Source organism: Eumetopias jubatus, unplaced genomic scaffold, assembly GCF_037043125.1.
Source record: "Eumetopias jubatus isolate StellerSeaLion01/CBP00866 unplaced genomic scaffold, mEumJub1_p1.0 scaffold_8, whole genome shotgun sequence".
In the NCBI taxonomy this organism is placed as follows: domain Eukaryota; kingdom Metazoa; phylum Chordata; class Mammalia; order Carnivora; family Otariidae; genus Eumetopias; species Eumetopias jubatus.
The window spans coordinates 138,568,129-138,587,770 of record NW_028274814.1 but is presented as its reverse complement, the minus strand read 5'-3'; the positions used below and the strand labels follow the sequence as shown (position 1 = coordinate 138,587,770).

The window sequence follows — 19,642 nt, the reverse complement described above, 5'->3', positions numbered from 1 at the left end:
GCAGCAGACGGAGGGCAGAGGGTCACTCGCCGGCTGCTTCCTGGGGCAGGGCAGGAGTGTGAGGGTGACTGTCCTGGTGGCCCCTGGGGTTCAGCCTGCATTCATTGAGCGCCTGCTGTATGTCAGTCCTGGGAAAGGGTGCCAGGAGGTGGAGCGAAGACCACCTGGCCCTGGGCTTGGAACCTTGCACCCAGGATGCTCCGGGGGAGCCAGCGAGCTAGCTGCTCGGGGCCCGCTGTGTAACTTGGTCACAGGCTCGTGCTCTCCTGGTCTGTCTACCCACCCATACCGGTGGGCTGAGGCTGGGGCCAGGATTCAGCCAGAACTTGGGGTCTCTCCTCAGGATTTAGGGCAGGAAGGCCCTCCACCTCCTGAGCGCCCACACTGGGGTTCTGCCCAAGAGTCTAGTGGACAAGGGGTCCAGGGCTCTGGGCTCTGGTCTACGGAGGCAGGACCCAGATCACAGGGTGGGCAGGCCTTCACCCTTGGCCTCCGAAAGTCAAGGCCTGGACGGACCTCGGCCGGTCTCCAAGCCCCATCCTCCTGCTTCGGTGTTGAGAGGATGATTTCTGTTACAGCTGCAGCCGCCTCCAAGGCCGGCTGTGGGTGGACCCTTCCATACGGCTCATCCCATGTTCTACTGTCCATATATCATAGATGGCGAGACGGAGGCTCGCGAGAGGCTCATGACACACCCAAGGTCACATAGCGCTAGGGCCTAGAGATTTGAACCTGGCAGGACAGCCCGGTGTCCCAGCAGGACTCTAGACTCCAGGGGGCCAGAGGATAGCCTCGGGAGGAAGGGGTTCGGACGCCACCGCGTCCTCACACATGAGCAGTTGCTAATTTCCCACACGCCGGGACGAGGGGCTGTGCACGAGGGCAGGCAGTCCGAGGCTGACCTCCCTAACAAGAGGGGCTGCTGGAAGCCAGGCCTGCACGAGAGGCCTTCTCAGGCTCCCCAAAGCTCCGGGGAGGGGTGGAAGCTCCTGGACAGCCATCCCAGCTTGGGACACAGATCCCGAGGCTCCAGCTCATGCTGCCCCTCACGATGTGGTCCTAAGCCAGGCTCTGCCCCTTCTCCACCCGTTGACCCCCGTACCCAGCTGGAGCGCGGCCCACCTCGACGGCTGCTGCGTGGCATGTGAGGGCCTCACTGGGTCAGAACAAAGGCCTCGGGCACTCGGGGATGCCGGCGTGTTCGGACCTGGTGTGGCTTTTTCCAATGCTCTGTTTATGACAAGGGCAGGGAAGAGCTTCGTGTGGAGACACTGACTCAGCCACAGGTGAGCTGGGGTGGGGGCCTGGGTGGGGCCAGAAAGAAACAGAGGGACAGATGGGGACAGAGACACACAGAAAGAGGGACAGAGGGCAACATAAGCACAGACATAGAGGCACGCCCACACGTGCACACACGCCCACACGTGCACACACGCACACCCACACGTCTGCCCCAGGCCCAGGGTCTCAGCCCGTCCTGAGACGCAGAGTGAAAGCAGCCCATGGGCATGGAGCCCCTCCCGCGCCCAGCTGCTGCGAGCCCCCCACTGCACTCACTCACGCGGCATGGGCCCCTGCGGGTGGATGCTTCACTACCTCTCTTTAACAGGTGCAGGGACAGGCATGAGCGTCCGAGGCAGCCCGCCCACTTGTCCCCCGGCAGAGCCCTGGCCCTCCAGGCCCCTGCGGGAACCCCAGGCCATCTTCAACTGCACACATAGGGATTTGGGACCTCGCTGGGCTTGGAGGTGTCTCTGGGGTCGCCGGACCCCCATTGTCCCTGCCTCCGGAGCCCCTGAGCCTGAGCCCCGCGTGTGCTGGGATAAGCTCAGGCAGGCAGTTGCATGCCCAGGGCCGGTGACCGAGCCCCGTCTGGGGCCAAGGGGCCCGGAAGCCTCGCTGGGCCCACCCTGGGCCCCCGGGCTTCTCCCCCCAGCTCCTGTGCATCCTAACACCTGACATGGGCGCTGCACCTGCTTGCCTGGGTGACACCAGGAGATGCCGGCTTGGCCTGGGGTGTCTCCTGGTCTCCCTCGCCTCAGCGTCTCCACCCATAGACGGGAGGTGGGGACAGTATTCTCACAGCCACTTCTAGGCTTGGGAGAGCCTGGGGGCCGGGTGGGGTGGGCGCGGGGGCTCAGGCGCACTCACCAGCTCGCAGTGTCCCAGTGGCCAGGCCTCAGGCCTGGAAGACTCGGGGTCCCCACTCCATCCCTACCATCCATGGCCCTACCCCACCTCAGCCCCGGCTTCCCTGTTCTGACCTGCTTCTCAGGGAGATCCAAAAGCTCCCTGCTAAAGAGGTTTAGAACCCGCTGCACTGGCCTCACTCCCGTATTACATGGGGAAACTGAGGCTGAGGGGAGTGAAGGGCTGGGTGGCCCCTGGTTCCACCTGGGTTGGCACCCGTGATGGTGAGCAGCAGGGCCGGGGGCCCCCCAGGCAGGGCTTGAGTGCCCAGCCTCCGCTTCCACTGTGTCCTGCGTGCCCCAATCTCCCTGTGGTCAAGGCAGCTCCTTGATTTCCCCCAAACCTGGTCCTCTGCCCCACAGTCTTGGTGCCTAGCTGCCCAGGCCCCACTTCGGGAGACTTCTGGATTCGTCTTTCCTGAAACCCTCACTCAGTCCACCTGCTGCTCCGTTGCTTCCACCCTCAGACTGTGTCCCAAGCCGGCCGTCCTCACCGCCTCCACCTGGCCGGCCACCAGTGTTTCTTACCCAGACCCTTGTGCCCTGCTCCCACCGTGCTGGCCACAGTCAGCTGGAGGGGCCCTTTCAATGTCGGTCACAGCGGCACCCTCCAGGGGCTCCCCCTCTTCTTAAAGTCCAGCCCCCTCCCCCTGAGCTCCCCAAGTCGACGCGGTGTGGCCCATTTCATGTTTCACCCTCTTCGTGGGGTCAGACTGCTCACGCCCATCTTGTTCTCTTCTCAGGGCCTTAACCTTGCAGTATCCTCTGCCTGCACACTGTTCCCTGCACCTGTGCATGGCTCATGTCTCTCATCATTCAGGATGTCCCCAAGAGGGGCCCTCCCTGGTCACCCCCCAGGCACCTGTCCTGATGGCCCTCGTGGTGACCATGGCCCTCTGCCCATGCTCTCGGGGAAGCCCCTCCCAGCTGTGTGCTTGGCCCTGAGCTGGGGGCCTCACCCCTGGGGCTCTGGGGGTTTGGCCGGAGGGCAGGCTGTGCTTGGCGTTGGGGGCACCGGATGGTAAGAGAGGATGGCAGGGGCGGGCGCCGGCCAGCCCAAGTCGCAGGCGTGGTCAGTGGGATGGGAGGCAGGACAGCGTGCTTTCCCTGTCCGGCGGGCAGGGAGCAATCTGAGCATGACTCTGGGGTCCCGGGTCAGATCCCAGCTCTGTGGCTGGCCTGCTGTGTGACCTAGGGCCCGTCACCTGCCTACTCTGAGCCCAGCATCCTAACCATGGGTGTTTAAATCGAGGACTAGTTGTGCGCAACCCCTAAAAACCATCAAGTGCTGTATGTTTTTAAGACAGCTTATTGAGGTAGAATCCACATACCCCACAATTCATCTGTGTAAGCGTCCAATTCCGTAGTTTCTAGTCTCTTCACAGAGCTGTCCACCCATCACCACCTTCAATTTTGGAACGTTGTCATCACCCCGAAAAGAAACCCTGAACCCCTCAGCTGTCATCCTCCAAGCCCCCAGCCTTTGACAACACTCATCTGCTTCCTGTCCCTAGGGACGTACCTATTCTGGAAATTTCCCATCAGTGGGATCATACACTAGGTGGCCTTTTGTGGCTGGCGTCTTTCACTCCATACATGTTTTTGAGATCTCTCCCTGTTGTAGTGTGTGTCTGTGTTTGAGTCCTTTCTGTGGCGGGGGACTATTCTGTTTTGTGGCCAGCCCACCTCTTGTTTATCCATTTGTTGCCGATGGGCACCGGACCGGCTGTTGCAAACGCCGCTGCCGTATTTACATAGAAATTTCTGTGTGTTCATTTCTCCTGGGGCTGCACCCTGCAGGGGATTTCTGAGTCCTGCAGTAACTCTATGATGGCTGTGGCATTTTCCATCCCCCCGCCCAACAGCACGTGAGAGTTCTGGTGTCTGGCGTCCGCACTGACACTTATTATTGTCTGTCTGTCTTGTTTGAGCCATCCCGGTGGGGCTGGAGTGGCATCCCACTGTGGTTTCGATTTATATTTCCTTGATGGCTCAGGATGTTGAGCATCTTTCCTGTCCTTACTGGCTGTTTTTATACCGTCTTTGGAGAAATGTCTTTTCGGATCCTTTGCCCATTTGTCATTGGGTTGTTTGCCTTTCTATTATTGAGTTGTAGAAAATGCCATATTGGGGCGCCTGGGTGGCTCAGTCATTAAGTGTCTGCCTCCGGCTCAGGTCATGATCCCAGGGTCCTGGAATCAAGCCCCACCTCAGGCTCCCTGCTCAGCGGGAAGCCTGCTTCCCCCTCTGCCCCACCCCCCACTTGTTCTCTCTCTCTCTCTCTCTCTCTCCCTCTTTCTCTCAAATAAATAAAATCTTTAAAAATAAAGAAGGAAATGCCATATTTAAGAGGGGCCAGTACAGGTTGGTGGAGAGGCAAGGGGAACTGAACGGCGTTGGCCACCAGCCCGGGACATGCACAGGTGCACGTGCTTGCTCACACTCATGGGAGCCACATTCATGCGTAAGCCCCGGTGTATGCCCAGGGCCACACTCGTGTGCATGCACGCAGAGGTACACCCACGGAGACCCCATGTGTGGCGTGTCATTCGTGGGGGTCAGGCCTGCCCCCCAGGCCCTCTGGTACAGCCACCCGGCCATATCAGAGCTATTATCTTCATTTGGCAGGTGGGGAGACAGAGACATGAAGGGCCCCTTGACTGGTCCAAAGTCACCCAACTGGCCAATTTTAGGGTCTAGACTTGAACTCCAGGTGTCAGACTCTGACCTCCCCCCCGGAGTGTGTGTGGCCCCAGACCTTTGAAACCCCGAGTCACTTCAGAACTTCGGGTCTGCACTCCCCCACTCCCCGAGCTGCTGTGTGACATGGGGCAGCATGCGCACTCTGTCTGGGCCCCCGGCTCCTGGTTGGAGACAGAGGGATGGCCCTGGGTGGTCCTTAGCTCTGAGGTCCCAGATTCTTGGCCTGCCTTCCAAGAGCGAACCAAGTGCCTTTCACACCCTGCCTCCCCAGACCTGCAGTTAATCAGGTCATTAGGAGCTCACTTATGGCCTTCTAAAAATAGTACGCCACATCCCGAAGTGGCAGGTAGCTTTGAGTGGACAGTGGGGGGAGCATCTGGGGCATGGGGAGGGTGGGCTCAGCCCCCAGCTCCATCCCAGGAGGGTAGGGAGTGCTCAGTTCTGTCCCACTTTGCTCAGGAGACATTTGTCCCCTCCGGCAGCTGCTCATCAAGATCTGCCTGGTGCCCGGTGTCCTCCTTTGGGTCAGAGTGAGGGGATGACGGAGGGACTAGGTCCCACTGCCCCGGGCAGGTCCCCTCACCCGGGGTATCGAGGTCTGGCTGGCACCGTGAGGGCATGGAGCGGGCAGGGGCCTGCATCTGCTCTCTCTGAGCCTGGCATCCCAGCAGGGTCAGCGAGGGCTGAGCTGTGAACAATCCATCAGAAAGAAGGAATAGAGCTGGGTAGCCCCCAAGGGGGCCTGGTGCCTCAGTTTTTACCCATGTGGCAGTGGTTTCTGAGGGTTCTGTTGCTCCAGATATTTTGGGTTTATCCAGAATATTTGGGGAGGGGGTAGCGGGGCAGGGCCAGCCCCTGGGAGGAAGCAGAGTGATGTCTGGGCTTGTTCTGGAAGCCCTGGGCTTTACCTGGTCAACCCCAGCCTCCTCAGGCCTGCTCACCATTTGGGGTGATGCCCGTCTGTCCTGTTTGTTCTCAGAGCTGCTCCTGGGGCAGTGGAGCAGGTGAGAATTGTGAGTCCCACTGGGCCGCTGGGGACACAAGCTCAGAGAGGGTGAGTGACTTGCCCAGAGCTGCACAGCAGGTACGACTCCAGGTCCAGTGCTCTCCTGCCTATTCCGGCCTGAGTGTCCCACTCTTCACTCTGCTTTGTTGACACCTTGGGCCTTGCAGGTTCTCGCAATGGTTTTCGCCTTGACCTGCCAGGCACCAGAAGCAGATGGCCCTGGAAATAGCAGTGACTGCCTCAGGGCCAGTGTGTGCAGGGACCCACCCAGGGCTCATGAGGCCATGGAGGTGGGGGCAGCCAACGAGCAGCCTGCCTGCCTCTAGCATTTCCCAGGGATACTACTGGATGCGGATGCTGGCTCCGGCGTCGGAGGGTGCGGATCCGTGCTGGGGTGGGCTCTGGATCCCAGGAGGGGCCCTGGGCCTCCCGGGAATAATGTGTGCCCCCCCGAACTGCTGCTGGACGCAAGCAGACCACCCGTGCAGCCTTTACCCAGCTCCCCGTCACCAGACACACCTGAAGCAGCTGCTGAGCTCAGATGGCCGCTGTCCCCGTCACCTGGAACGAAGCTTTTCCCGCCTGGAGGCTGGCTCCGTGTTCCCGTCCCTCCCTGAGATGGTCTGAGCAACCGGACTGATTTCAGGGTGTTGCTATGGAGGTAAAAGAAGGCAAAGTGTGTAAAGCGCCCAGCCCCAGACCTGCTCGTGTGCAGGGCTTGGGGACAATGTTGGGGGGGACACAAAGTCATCAGACCTGGGTCCAGCCCTCCACCCCTACAGCCCAAGGGGCACTGGCAGGAGCGCAGAGGAGGTTGCCTCACCCTGTCGGGGCTCCTGGGAGCAGGGGCATCCCCGCTGCATCCGAGCGCGGGGAGCTGTGGACCGCGTGGACCTGGGCGGCAGCGGGCCAGCGCCCACCTGGGCAGGCATCAGGGAACCAGGCGGATCCTCTATTCAAGGCTAGTGGTGTGCACTGAAGGCAGCCGCATCTGCCCCCCGGGTGGGCCTGGCCCAGCGAGGCTGGGGGGAATGGCAGGTGGGGATGGGTGGGGTCAGATCCTAGGGGCTTGAAGTCGTCTCAGAGGTCTGGCGAGCTACCCGCGTTTGCTGAGCAAGCCCAGAAGTTCGAGGGGCTTCTTTCTAAACCCAACACCCACTCGTTCTCCCCGGGAGGAGGATGTGCAGGCAGTGCACCGGGGGCTGGCAAATGGCCCCAGGAGTGACTGTCCCCCACCCCCCATGCCCGCACACACTGTGAAGCCCCACGAGGCAGCATCCAGCTCTGTGGGTGGGTGGGCACAGTGATGCTCCCAGCCCGTGGGGCTGTCGTGTGAATGACATGAGGTGTGTGTGCAGAGAGCAGGGGGCCGTGAAGCCCCCGATCTAAGACCTAATGTCACCTTCCGTGATTCTCCCCCAAACGCCACTTGCTCCCCGATCACCGCCCCCTTGTCTTCACGGCGAGACAGAGGGTTTGGCTCATTAAAACCAAATAAAAAAGAAATTAGTGGGAGTGGCCACCCTGTGAGTAACTGATGAGTAACTGGGAGTCTGCTGGGCATGGGTATGAACCAGGGGATGCCAGGAACTCGCACAATGGATGGAAGGGAGGCTTTCGAGAAATGTCCTCCAAGCGCACGGGCCTCTGTGCCTGTTTACCTGCTTGGGGGCTTCGGGACAGCGGGGCGTGGGAGGCAGCAGGTTGAATTTTGGGCAGCGGAGGGTCGGGTGGCAGGTCCCAGGGCCTCCGAGGGAACACCCACACCGTCCCAACTCAGGCAGGGCTTGGTCGCGGGACTGGTAACGCCGTCGGCCAGGCCTCTGGGTGTGATTGCGCAATCCTGTGAGTTCCGCCCCACCTCCCAGGCGCCGAGCTTGGGACGTGCCCTCTGTGAGGCTGGCTCCCACCTGCGTTCACCTGCTGACCAGTCGCTGGGCCCCAGGGTTCACAGATCGTCCAAAAGCAGCATTTCCTCCCCAAGGGCCCCCGTCGGTGCCTCTTCTGTCCTCTCTTCTGCCCAAAGTCGCTTAGCTGCAAAGAGACCCTCCCTCGCTTTGGAGGGTTTTGATGCCACTGCCTGGGTTCAGATCCTGCTCCGGCCACTAACCCCTAGTCTGAGGGGCTCACACGTGAGTGTGAGGGTGTCTGGCGCCCAGGGAGAGCTGGTGAGTGAGAGCAATGATTTGGGAAGCTCAGCTCTGGGGCCGGCTCTCTCCATCGTTCCCAGAGCCAGAGCAGGCTCGGGCACCAAGTCCACCGCCCTGGCCCCGGCACCAGGACAGAAAGCACCGTGCGCTTCAGGGGATGTCTCCGGCTACCCACGACTGGCTCCCCCTAGATCTCGACGGCCTCTTTCCTTCTTACGCTTGAGCTCATACTTCTAGCTCCAGGTCAGCAAACTGTTTCACACCTTGGCACCTTTGGTCCTGCCATGCCCACTGCCAGGAGTGCACACACCCACTGCACACGGCCACAGGCCACACAGACACTCCGCAGACACACGCCATACACGTACACGCTCACCCATGCCACACACACACTCATATGCACTTGCAGGGAGTTAACTTTAACCTCTTGTTAAGACTCCCTTTACCGAAAGTGTCACCTCCTCCAGGAAGCCTTCCCTGACTCCGCCCCTCACAGAGGCAGGTGGGGACACCCTTTGAGGTTCCTTGACCCCTGCGCCCCTTCCTGCAGAGCTCTGTGGTCACCTTCTCTCCTGGAACCCCCGACATAGTTTACTGCACGCTCCCCTGCCGTGTGTGCCTCATGCGTCCATGTGCGTGAGCTTGTCAGCAGGCCAGCAACAGCAGGGAGCTCAGTAACCCGATGCCCTTCCTTTCAGATCACCTGGACCTAACTTGAAGCCAGGGAGGGTGAGCCCCATATTCTCCCTGTGCTTGACCCTGTGTCTGCCTGGGAGCTCCCAGCCAGCCCACCTTGACGTGCCCAGCCGGGGGCTCCTCGGTGCTCCCCAAAGGGCAGTAGTGCTGAGAGACGCTTCTCACAGGAGTGGTGGCAGGGGAGCAGAACCCTATGCTGCGGGTCGGCAGGTCGTGGGGGGTCGTGCACTGACCCCAGGTGGGGTGGGGGGGGCGGGTGTGGGCAGCAAGCACCCGGAGAGGGGCAGGGGCTGGACAGGAAGGCTGTGGCAGCCCTGTGTCCTTTGCAGACCCTAGTCTTGCTGGGGGGGAAGGAATGCCCAACACCACTCTCCCTTAGCTCTTCTCAGAGGAGGGACGTTTCCAGGGAGCCCTGGCCCCTCCTTGGCAGCAGAGGTCAACCAAAGCCTCCTCTACACTGGGCCTCCAAGACCAGCAGGTCCTACCCTGGTCCTCAGCCCAGATGGGAGAAACCCCAGGGAACAGGAACCTCACAGAGGGAGGGCCCCCCAGGGGAAGCTCCCCACCAGCAGGCTGGTAGGTGAGGAGGTGGACCCCAGAGCACATATTCAAGGCCGATCACAGGGGGCATGCAGGCAGTGCTTAATGGATGTTCACGGAAAGGACATGACTTGACCTTCAACCCTCTCTCAATCTGGGGGCGATCCCTCTAGCTCCAGTAACGGGGATAGCGGTGGTCACAGGCATGGGGTCTGGGCAAGCACAGGGACCTCACTGATCTCCACGCCCAGAGTGCCAGCCGCTCAGGGCCACACAAACCTGCCCGTGGCCTGCAGAGAGCCTCGGAGCTCAGGGGCAAGAGAGGCCAGGCCAGGGAGGCAGGATGCCCGGGGCGCTGCCAGAGCCCGTGGAGAATAAAGATGGATTAGCGCTGGACCCATCCATCTGGGAGGCCATGGGCCCCTATGGGGCCAGGACAGCCCAGCGACAGAGCTAACCAGGTGAACGGGGTCAAGTGCAAAGAGGAGTCAGATCTATGACTGAGAGAGCCGGGGCAGCCAGGGCCCCCTGCTGGCTGGCAGTCTGGAAAGGCTACCTGGAGGAGGCGGCATTGGAACTGGCCTTGGAAGGTCGTTAGGATTTGGGAAGGGGAAGGAAATTCCATTAAAAAGACCAGGAGAACCCAGGAGCACATGAGCAGCAGCGGAAGGAAAGAGTTGTTGTTTTGGACAAAGGACTGGGAGAGAGGGACGGGGAAGCCCCCTGGGCTCGGACGGAGGGCCTTCCCTTCCCAGCTCAGGCAGAGGAGAAGCAGTGAAGGTGCAGGGTAGAGGTGCCCAAACGGCACTGTGGGCCCCCGGGCTGGTGGCAGGGGCGTGAGGGAGCCGGGGAGGACTGGCGCCCAAGATCTGGGCAGTTCAGGGGGGTCTCTGATCCAGGCCGGGGTGCTGGAAGAGAGGAGAGGCCCGGGGAGCTGGGGCTGAGTGATGGGATGACGGGGTGGTCAGAGACAGGGAGGAGGCAACAAAGAGCCTGGAGTCGGGGCGCTCCGAGCTGCGTGGATTCTGCCTGCTTCTCGGCTGGTGGGTGAGTGTGCCACGGAGATCAGCACAAGTGGCTGGTTCTCGAAGAGCAGCACTCAGAGGCGGGCAGAGGGGAGGGGGGCGGGGCCCAGACCCCACAGGCCTCCTCGCAGGGCCTGCCACGGCTCTCTGCCAACGTTGGGGAAACTACACCTCTCCAGCCCAGGCTCTTGGGACAGGGAGACAAGGTGACGGTGGTCTCACGTGCTGGTGGCAGGGCTGGGGCACTGTCCTCACCACGGCCCTGCGAGATGGGATCCGTCGGCCCCACGTTGCTGAGCCAGCAGCTCAGAGAGGGCCAGCGCCCAGGCCAGGGGCGCACAGCGGGCCAGCAGCAGGACGGGGCTGAGACCCGCGGGGCCTCACCGAGCGCACCCGATCCCCCCCGCAGGGAGCCGCGAGGCCGCCTTCACATATGCCATCACCGCGGCCGGCGTGGCCCACGCCGTCACGGCCGCCTGCAGCCAGGGGAACCTGAGCAACTGCGGGTGTGACCGCGAGAAGCAGGGTTACTACAACCAGGCTGAGGGCTGGAAGTGGGGCGGCTGCTCGGCCGACGTGCGCTACGGCATCGACTTCTCCCGGCGCTTCGTGGACGCCCGTGAGATCAAGAAGAACGCGCGGCGCCTCATGAACCTGCACAACAATGAGGCCGGCAGAAAGGTAGGGCTGCCCCGGGTGGGAGTGGGGGAGCGGTCGGGGCAGGGGGAGCGGCTGTGGCCCCACCTGGGCTCTGCCCTGCACTGAGCCTCTGGGGGGGGGTGGTGCTTGGGGGCTGGGGCCCCGGAGCTGTGTGGCTGGGGGCACTGGGCCCGACGTCCTGCCTGACCCTCCCGGCAGCTCTAAGTTGCGGGCCTGACTCTTCCCCTTCCAGAGGTCTGAAGACTGAGGCTGGGAGTAGGGCTCCGGTCTTCAGCGGCTGGGTGGCAGGGCGGAGACCAGGGCCGAGGGTGGGGGTGGCCCCTGGGCCACAGTACTGTATCCCTGCCCTGGTACCAGACGGGTCGTACCAGCACACCGGGAAAGCTTCCTGGAGGAGGCCGCCTTTGGCTTGGATGGCCCTGACAGACTGGAGGTAGGGATGTTCCCCGGAGGCTGGAGCAGCCTGAGGAAGGGTGGAAACTCCAAGCGGGGGGCTTGCGAGGAGCTGCCAGCTTCACACCTGGGGCGGAGCAGTGTGGTGGGGCGATAATGGAGGACATCCGGGCAGGACCACACTGGGGCAGAAGTCAGGGCGAGCCTGGCCCCGTCTCAGGGAGATGAGGGCCCCAGATATTGGGCTGGGAGGAGCGGCCGCCATGGCGGCAAGATGGCCCGAGATAGGGCACCAGCCGAGCGGAACGCCTCTCCAGGTCTGGCTCCCCAGCCCCGGGGGCTGCGCCCAGGGCACCAGGGCCTGCGGGTTTCTGCAGGCATGAGACGGGTGTGCCTGCCCTCTGCCCCAGGGACCACTGCAGAGGCCACCCGTTGCTCACTTGTTCACTCAACAAACACTCCCTGCCCCTTCTCTGTGCCAGGCGTTAGCTAGGCTGGGCAGGGGAGACAAGGAGGAGGGAGACACCGCCCTGGCCGTAGGAACTCCCACGGCACCAGCCAGGTCCACATGAGGGGTGCAGAGGACATAGCCAGGAGCTGCGAGAGCATGGAGACCCTCGGGGAGGGAGCAGAAGTTTCTGGGGGTGGTAATGTCCAAGCAGAGCCTTGAAGGACACGTCGGCGCTGAGAAGAGCCCAGGCAGAAGGAGTAGGGCACTCGGAGCAGGGGCAGCCTGCTCAAGAAGTAAGCAAACGCTGGGACAGGCCTTGAAGGCCAGGCCAAGGGACCGACTTTATCTTGTAGTCGTAAGCAACCAGTGGTTATTAAATTGTTGGCAAATGGTTGGACGGATGGATGAATAAAAGGAGTGACACAGTCCTTGCCTCTAAGGAGCTCGCAGACAGCCTGTAGGGACAGTCAGATCTCCATCTATACCACAGGAGGCAGAGGAAGGCAAGGTTCACGTCCCTGGAAGTATGAGGAGGGCTCCCTGGAGGAGGAGGTGCACTGAGCCCTCGACGGGACCACCGCCCCTTGAGCCTCTGCCGTAGCTTAGGTCCCAAGGAGGGGCTTTCCAGCACCCCTGGGAGGAAGGTCTCACTATCTCCATTTCACGCATGAGGACACGGAGGCCCACAGTGGGCAGCAGAGGCCCTGGTGGCTCCCGAGCCCTGAGCTCTGGTTAGTGCTTGTGGAGAAGTGTCCGAGGAAGCAGCAGAGATGTGGGGAAGGGCCCTCCAGGCGGAGGGACCAGCACAACCGAGGCAGGGCTGGGGGGCTGGGGCGGGTGGGGTGGGGGTGCGCCTCGCGTCACATGTGCGGTGCAGTGAGGCTGCTGGCCCAGCTCAGGGGCAGGTGAGGAGGCTGGTGCATGGGACGGGCTTCTTGGTGAAGGGGGCCACGACAGCCACGCTGGATTCTGGCCTCTGGGCCACGGGCGTCATGGCAGGTCCCTGAGGCAGTGATGCTAGTGGCTTGAGGGCCAGGGGGCCTGCGTGTAGGAGGGTCAGCACGTCGGGTTTTGAACCATGAAGCTGGAAACAGAGACGGGGAGTGGGGGAGAGGCAGGTTGTGGGGGAGAGGGCCCGGCAGGGCAGGGAGGCTTCAGGAAAGGGCTCTCGAGGGGTCAGCAGCCAGGATTCTAGGGCCAGGGCTAGCACTGTCCCTGGCTGTCTGCAAGTCCTCTTCTGAGCCTCAGTCTGCTCATCCGTACAGTGGACATAATATACCTTGTCCCCTTCCCCCGCTGTCCTTCCCACAGCCCCCGATCCTGAGCTGTGGAGCACACATGTAGCCTGAGCCCCTGGCGAAAGCCACTGGTGGTGGCAGCCGTGGCCCTGGGGGGCAGGGGTCCTTCTGCTCCCAGCAGCTCTGATCATGGTGGTAGCGGTGGGGTGGGGGGCTATGGCTTTTGAGGTTTCCGTAAGAACTGAGTCCGGATCTAACAACTGAGTCTGGATCTTCTTCCTGGTCCCCATCATAGTTTGTCTAGGCTACCTCTGGCCCTCCAGGGCCAGAGTTCAGCAAGTTGGGTGGGAAGCAAGCTCACTGGTGCCACATGAAGTCCCACAGCCTGGAGGGCTAAAAGCAACAGAAATTTATTCTCATAGTTCTGGAGCCAGAAGTCCTAAATCCAGGTGTTAGCAGGGCCGCGCCCTCTGATGGCTCTGGGGGAGGACCCTACCTGCCTTTCGGCGGCTCCAGAGGCTCCTTGGCTTGTGGCCTCATCAGCCTCATCATCGTCTGCCCCCATCTGCACATGGTCTCCAGCTCTGGGCCCAGTTTCTCTTCTGTCCCTACAAAGACATGTGTCCTTGGGGTTAGGACACACCCTGATCCAGGATGACCTCATCTTGAGCCTTAATTACACCAGCAAAGACCTATTTCCAAATAAGGTCGCATCCTGAGGTTCCGAGTGGGGAGACATTATTCAGCCCACCATGCCCCCGGTGGGCCAGGGTCAGACAGGCTGAGCAGGAGACCCGCTCACTGCCGGCTTCTGCGGGATCTAGGCCAAGGCCGCCCTGCCTAGCCCTCTCGTGGGCAGCGTGGCCTTTACCGAGCAGCTACCCTGCTGTGTGGTCCCGAGTAGAGGGGCGGCAAGTGCAGAAGGCGGTGATGCCTGAGCAGCGGATCTCTGCACCTACCGACCCCGTAAGGCAGGAGCCTGCCCAGCTGGGAAGGCCTGGGGGTTGTCGTCAGGAGGGCTCCGGGCTCCTCTTGTGGGTGACAGAGGTCTGAAGCCATCGCTGACAAGGGCCCGAGCACTGGGAGCTCGGGCAGGACCCCCCCTTAGGCGGCCACAGCTCTTACCTGACCTCGTCTAGGCTCCAAGCTGGTCCTGCCCCAGGGGCACATCATTCCTGTTGTCTGGATGAAAACCCAGGGTCCAGGGAGAGGTGACTTTTGCGAAGTCCCCGGCTGAGAAGTTGCTGGCCACGCTGGGCCCCCAGGCAACTGGAGCCACTTGGCCCCCTCTCTCCCTCATGGCCTGGGCTCTTCACTCGGTGCCCATGCCCATCACACTGCGGCCTGGACGAGAGGGTGAAGCCGACGTGGGCCTCACCAACCCCCCCCCCCCCCCGCCCAGGCCTCACACACCCATGGAGGGTCAGGCCACCACTGAGGGCCCAGAAACAAAAGTGTGAGGCATACCACGGCCCAGGGCGTGTGCCGCTTCCCTCCCACCTGCCCGAGGCCACTGCCGGAATGGTGGGTCACGTGGCTTCCGTGGGTGCCAGGACTGTGACCACCCCCCCACCCTCAGCCTGGCCACAACTGAGCACTGTTCCCAGAGCCTGGGCCACACCCTTATTCCAGAAAGAATACCAGGTCGGCCTTTTCCTGGAGGCCCCCATTCCACCCCCACGTGACCCGGGTCGGGGGAAACCGAGGCCCCACTCCCCTGGGCGAGGCCGGGTCACTCTGCACCCTCCCAGGGTGGTCTCCTGGGGCAGCAGGGCTGGCGCCACCATCGCTGTCACTCTTATCTTGAGGGCGCTGGAGACGGAAACGGCACATTCTTGAATCCTGTGATCACTTCCCAGGACAGGCTCGGTCCCAGGGGACCCAGCCAAGCGAGGATGCGGCTCCCTGCTCTGCAGACAGCTGCCCAATCGGCTTCATTTGCCGATTCTCACCGGCCTGGCCGTGCAGGGGCTGAATGTGCCTGGGCGGGCAGACAGCGGAGCAGGCGGTGGGGGCAGGGCTGCGAGGGCTTGGTGAGGACAGGGAGGTGGGGGCAGGTGGCAGGGTGAGGTGGGGGGCAGCCTGGGTCACCTGGCCTGGACACCCCTGGCAGGTCTCAGGCCATCACGGCCTATCTGAGGAGGAATCATCTGGGCCAGCAGCCTGGGGTGGGGTGCACTGCCCCCCACGCTGGGGACTCTGAGAGGGGCACCCATCTGCTCAGCTCTTGGCCTGAGGGGCGGACATGGCAGGCAGGACGGCCGGGGCAAGAGAAGCTTCCTGGCCTTGAAGGGCAGGTTGGTGGGAGCAGGGTCTTTCTGGGGAGGGGGGAGTTGAAGCAAAGAGGAACATGGTGTGGGGGTGAGGGAGGGGGGAGGGGCAGGAAGCAGAGAGGATATGCTTTCCCCTGGAGGGGGTCCCACCCTTCCCTAGACCCCAGAGATTTCTGGTCCATGCCCTCAACCCAGACACCCAGTGGCCCTGCAGTTCCGGGTTGGAATATTCCTTCCTCCTGACACTGGGGGCCTCTCCTGCTCAGTCCTTCCCTGGTGGACCATAAGCCTCCCCCCGCCTCCTATCCCAGCCTCCCGGGTCTCCCCCCTCAGGACATCATCCACAGAATGCTGGACCAGGAACCCCCCCCACCCCAGATCCAGGACATCAGCCTCAGGGCCCCCCCCACCCCAGATCCAGGACATCAGCCTCAGGGCCCACCCCAACCCCAGATCCAGGACATCAGCCTCAGGGACCCCCCCCAACCCCAGATCCAGGACATCAGCCTCAGGGACCCCCCCCACCCCAGATCCAGGACATCAGCCTCAGGGCCCCCCCCAACCCCAGATCCAGGACATCAGCCTCAGGGACCCCCCCAACCCCAGATCCAGGACATCAGCCTCAGGGCCCCCCCAGCACCCACATGACGCTCACGTGGTCTTGTCTACACTGCACCCTCCTGGAACATCCTCCTCTCTGCCGAATGAGTAGCTCCTCCTTCTCCATCCACACTCCATGCAGGCACCCCTCCTCCAGGAACCCCCCTTACCATGGCGGGGGGCGGCTCCCAGAGCTCCCACCTGACGGTTTGTGTAGGCTTCCTCTTCCGTTCCCCGTGCTGGACTGCGAGCCCCCGTGGTCCTTGCCCGGGACCAGAGGCCCATGAGGGTAGGGCAGGGAAAGTGATCGGGATAGTGGTTGGCTCTGTGGGATATTCCTCTCATTCATTCATTCATTCATTCATTCACTGTGGGGCTCCTAGTCTGGGCCAGGGCTGGGGTTCTGGCCCAGGAGGCAGGGGGTGGCCAAGTTCCCTCAGGGCTGGGCTGCCCAAGTGAGGCCAGCAGAGCCGGGACAGCTGACAAATGGCCCTTCTTCAGCTGTGGGGCGGCAGCTAATGATTCCCCATCTTTAATCAGGCCGGCTGGCAGGGCCCTTTCGATCCAGGTAAATGAGTACCTGGGGTCAGGGCTGGCTCTGGGAATCGGCCTTCCGGGACCACGGAGGGAGGCCCAAGGAAAACACACGGCTGCGCCCATCGTGGGCCCTCGGGGAGCTGGGAAGAAAGAACAACACTGTCGGGGGCTGGCTTCCCAGCAGGTGGCACGCCTGGGCCTCGCTGACCCGTGCCCTCACCTCCTGCTCATCCGCCCCCTCCCATCCTTCAGCAGACGCGCACAGAGCTCCATGCAAATACCACGCTTTCACTGAACAGCCATTTATTAAGCACCAACTACATGCTGGGCCCTACCCTGGGCATGAGGGCAGGGAGGACAGAGATGGAGAGGTGGGGATCTGTAGTTAATAAGCACCTACTGTAGCTGGGCCGGGATCACCATCAGGCACCTCCTCCCCACCTGGCTGGGTGCAAGCCCCACGCTCCCGAGCCTCAGTTTCCCCATCAGCGCATTGACCTGAAGGATTGTGAGAATTCAGTGAACCACATTTGATAAACATATACTGTGCTGTGCCAAGTCCTGGACATTCTCATTGGACCCTCACAAGGTCGCCCGCAGTAGGGACCTACGGTCAGCAGCCCCCTTACATGGATGAGGAGAGGGAAGCTCAGGAGGGGGAGGCACTCCGGCGTGGTCCTGCAGCGGGAAGTCGGGGTGCCGGCTCGGGGCCAGGCTGGAGGCAAGGGCAGGTGGGGGTGGGGTGCCCAGGCGGTTGGGGGGGGGTGGTCCACGCACACCGAGCTCCTGCCCTGTCGCCCGCAGGTCCTGGAGGAGCGCATGAAGCTGGAGTGCAAGTGCCACGGCGTGTCGGGCTCGTGCACCACCAAGACGTGCTGGACCACGCTGCCCAAGTTCCGCGAGGTGGGCCACATGCTCAAGGAGAAGTACAACGCGGCCGTGCAGGTGGAGGTGGTGCGGGCCAGCCGCCTGCGGCAGCCCACCTTCCTGCGCATCAAGCAGCTGCGCAGCTACCAGAAGCCCATGGAGACGGACCTGGTGTACATTGAGAAGTCGCCCAACTACTGCGAGGAGGACGCGGCCACGGGCAGCGTGGGCACGCAGGGCCGCCTGTGCAACCGCACGTCGCTGGGCGCGGACGGCTGCGACACCATGTGCTGCGGCCGTGGCTACAACACGCACCAGTACACCAAGGTGTGGCAGTGCAACTGCAAGTTCCACTGGTGCTGCTTCGTCAAGTGCAACACCTGCAGCGAGCGCACCGAGGTCTTCACGTGCAAGTGAGCGCCGCGCCCGCACCGCCCGCCCGCACGCGCACGCGCACACCGCGCCGGGCGCCCCTCGCCGCCCCCAGGGGCTCCTCCCGCCCCGCTGGGCGCTTCCTGTGGCCGAGCCGTGCCCCAGACCCGGCCGAGAGGGCGAGGCCGACGGCCCTGGTGTCCCTCTGGGGCCCAGGGAGTTCCTCTGCTTTTCTCTGGGGAAGCGAACCCTCCTGGAAAAAGCAGAGTGACGAGACTCCGAGCGTCCCCCTCCCCCACCTGGCGGCACGGACCGACGGGCGGATGGACGGACGGACGTGGAAATGCCATGCCGGCCGGCCGACGCCACGCGGGACCCCATCAGCCGCCGGGGCCTCGGGGTGGTCTGGGCAGATGTTGACAAAGTTTATTTATGTGTTCTTAGTATCAGAAGAGAATTCTTAGCACCAAGGCATAGCCAGTCCTAACTCTGTACTCCGTGTTAGCGCATCCCCGGTGGCCCTCTGCTTCCTCTCCCCGCCTCTCTGGCCCGGCGGAGCATCCCCGTGCACAGCACCCTCTGGCCCTGCCCCGAGAGGGCCTCTGAGGAGAGCCATGGACAGGGACCTTTCTTCTTGAACGTCATATCACACAAAGCAAAATGTCACCCACGTCAGGCTCCAGGAGTGCTGTGTCCCCTCCCCGATGCTGTCACCCGCCCAGCGCCCCCGCGAGCCTGGCAGCCTCAGTTTACAGAGCCCCCTCCCCGCCCTTCCTCACCCTCCCCTCTGCCCCTCGCTGGGAGCCAGCCGGAACCCTCGGACAGCCCTGCGCTGGCAGTGGGATGGCGGGGTGGGGACGGTTCAGGGCTGTCTTCCTTCTTTGACAGATGCAGGCGCTGAGGCCCAGAAGGGCTCGAGAATGAGCCAGAGACCCTAAAGTTATGACTCTGGGCTGCGTGCCCTGGGGACCCCCATGGTGGCATGAGACTGCCCCCGTGATTTGAGAGATCTGGCTGTGCCCCTCCTCCCCTGCCGTCAGCTGCACGGGGACCTGCACCCCCAAAGGTACCTGCCGGGGTTCCTCTAGCGGCCTCATGTCCAGTCCTCCTCCTTGGGCCCTGACTCCGATGCTGGGAAAGCTCGGATCCAGGGTGTCACTTGGCCAGGGCCCTGCCTGCTGTCCCGGCAGGTGTCTGCCCTCCAGACCCTCCCAGGGTGCACACGCTCCCCTGAAGTTCAGCTCACCCTGAAACTCGAGAAGGGGCCCCCGCTCAGGTCTCAACCGTGCATGCTGTGGGGAGAGGCCAGAGCCTTGGGACTTGGGGCTGAGGTGTCCTCTGTGAGCACTCCACTGTCCCTCGGGGAGTCTGAGGCATCGAGGGGGTGACTTGCCGGCAAGGAGGCAAGGTGGCTTCTGGTGTGCTGCCCTCCACTGCCCGTGCGCCCACTCCCTGCCCCAGGTTTACGGTATTTTCTTGCAGAAACCTGTGGAAATGTGTCCTCAGGCAGCTGACAAGCCAAGTGGGCTAGACATTAGCCTGGGCCGAGTGACCCTGTCCGGGCCCCGGCCCTGCCATCTACCCCATGTGCCCCCGACGATGCCAGGACACTCCATCAGCTGCTGTTCCGGGTACTTCCAGGCCACGGTGAATGACCCGCCCCCGGCCCCCCCACCTCCCCGGGTCCCAGGACACTCTGAGTCCACGGGCCCGGCGCCCTCTGCCAAGGAACCTGGTTAACTTATATTGTTTATAGCGTTGAAATGTCTATCATGTCTTTTAAATTATTGTGACCTACACTGGGTACTGGAGGGAGGGGACAGCCTCGTGCGTTCCCCCGAGCCAGGCTCCTCCTTCTGCTTGAAACGGACTCTTGGGACCCCTGATGCCATTGACAAGCGCACTGTCCAGGCGCCTCTGCCGAGACCCTCCTCCATAGTCT

The 19,642-nt window shown here is 62.6% G+C and overlaps 1 protein-coding gene across 2 annotated transcripts in view; it reads left to right on the top strand.

The window, feature by feature from the left end:
- WNT7B (Wnt family member 7B) overlaps positions 1-17,745 on the top strand; it is a 48,169-nt gene extending 30,424 nt beyond the window's left edge. For both annotated transcript variants that reach the window (XM_028115309.2, XM_088025682.1), the window contains exons 3-4: positions 10,719-10,990; positions 17,266-17,745. In XM_028115309.2, coding sequence (XP_027971110.1) covers positions 10,719-10,990; positions 17,266-17,745 — 752 coding nt within the window. The remainder of the gene's footprint in view (positions 1-10,718; positions 10,991-17,265) is intronic.
- Positions 17,746-19,642: the final 1,897 nt, after the last annotated feature.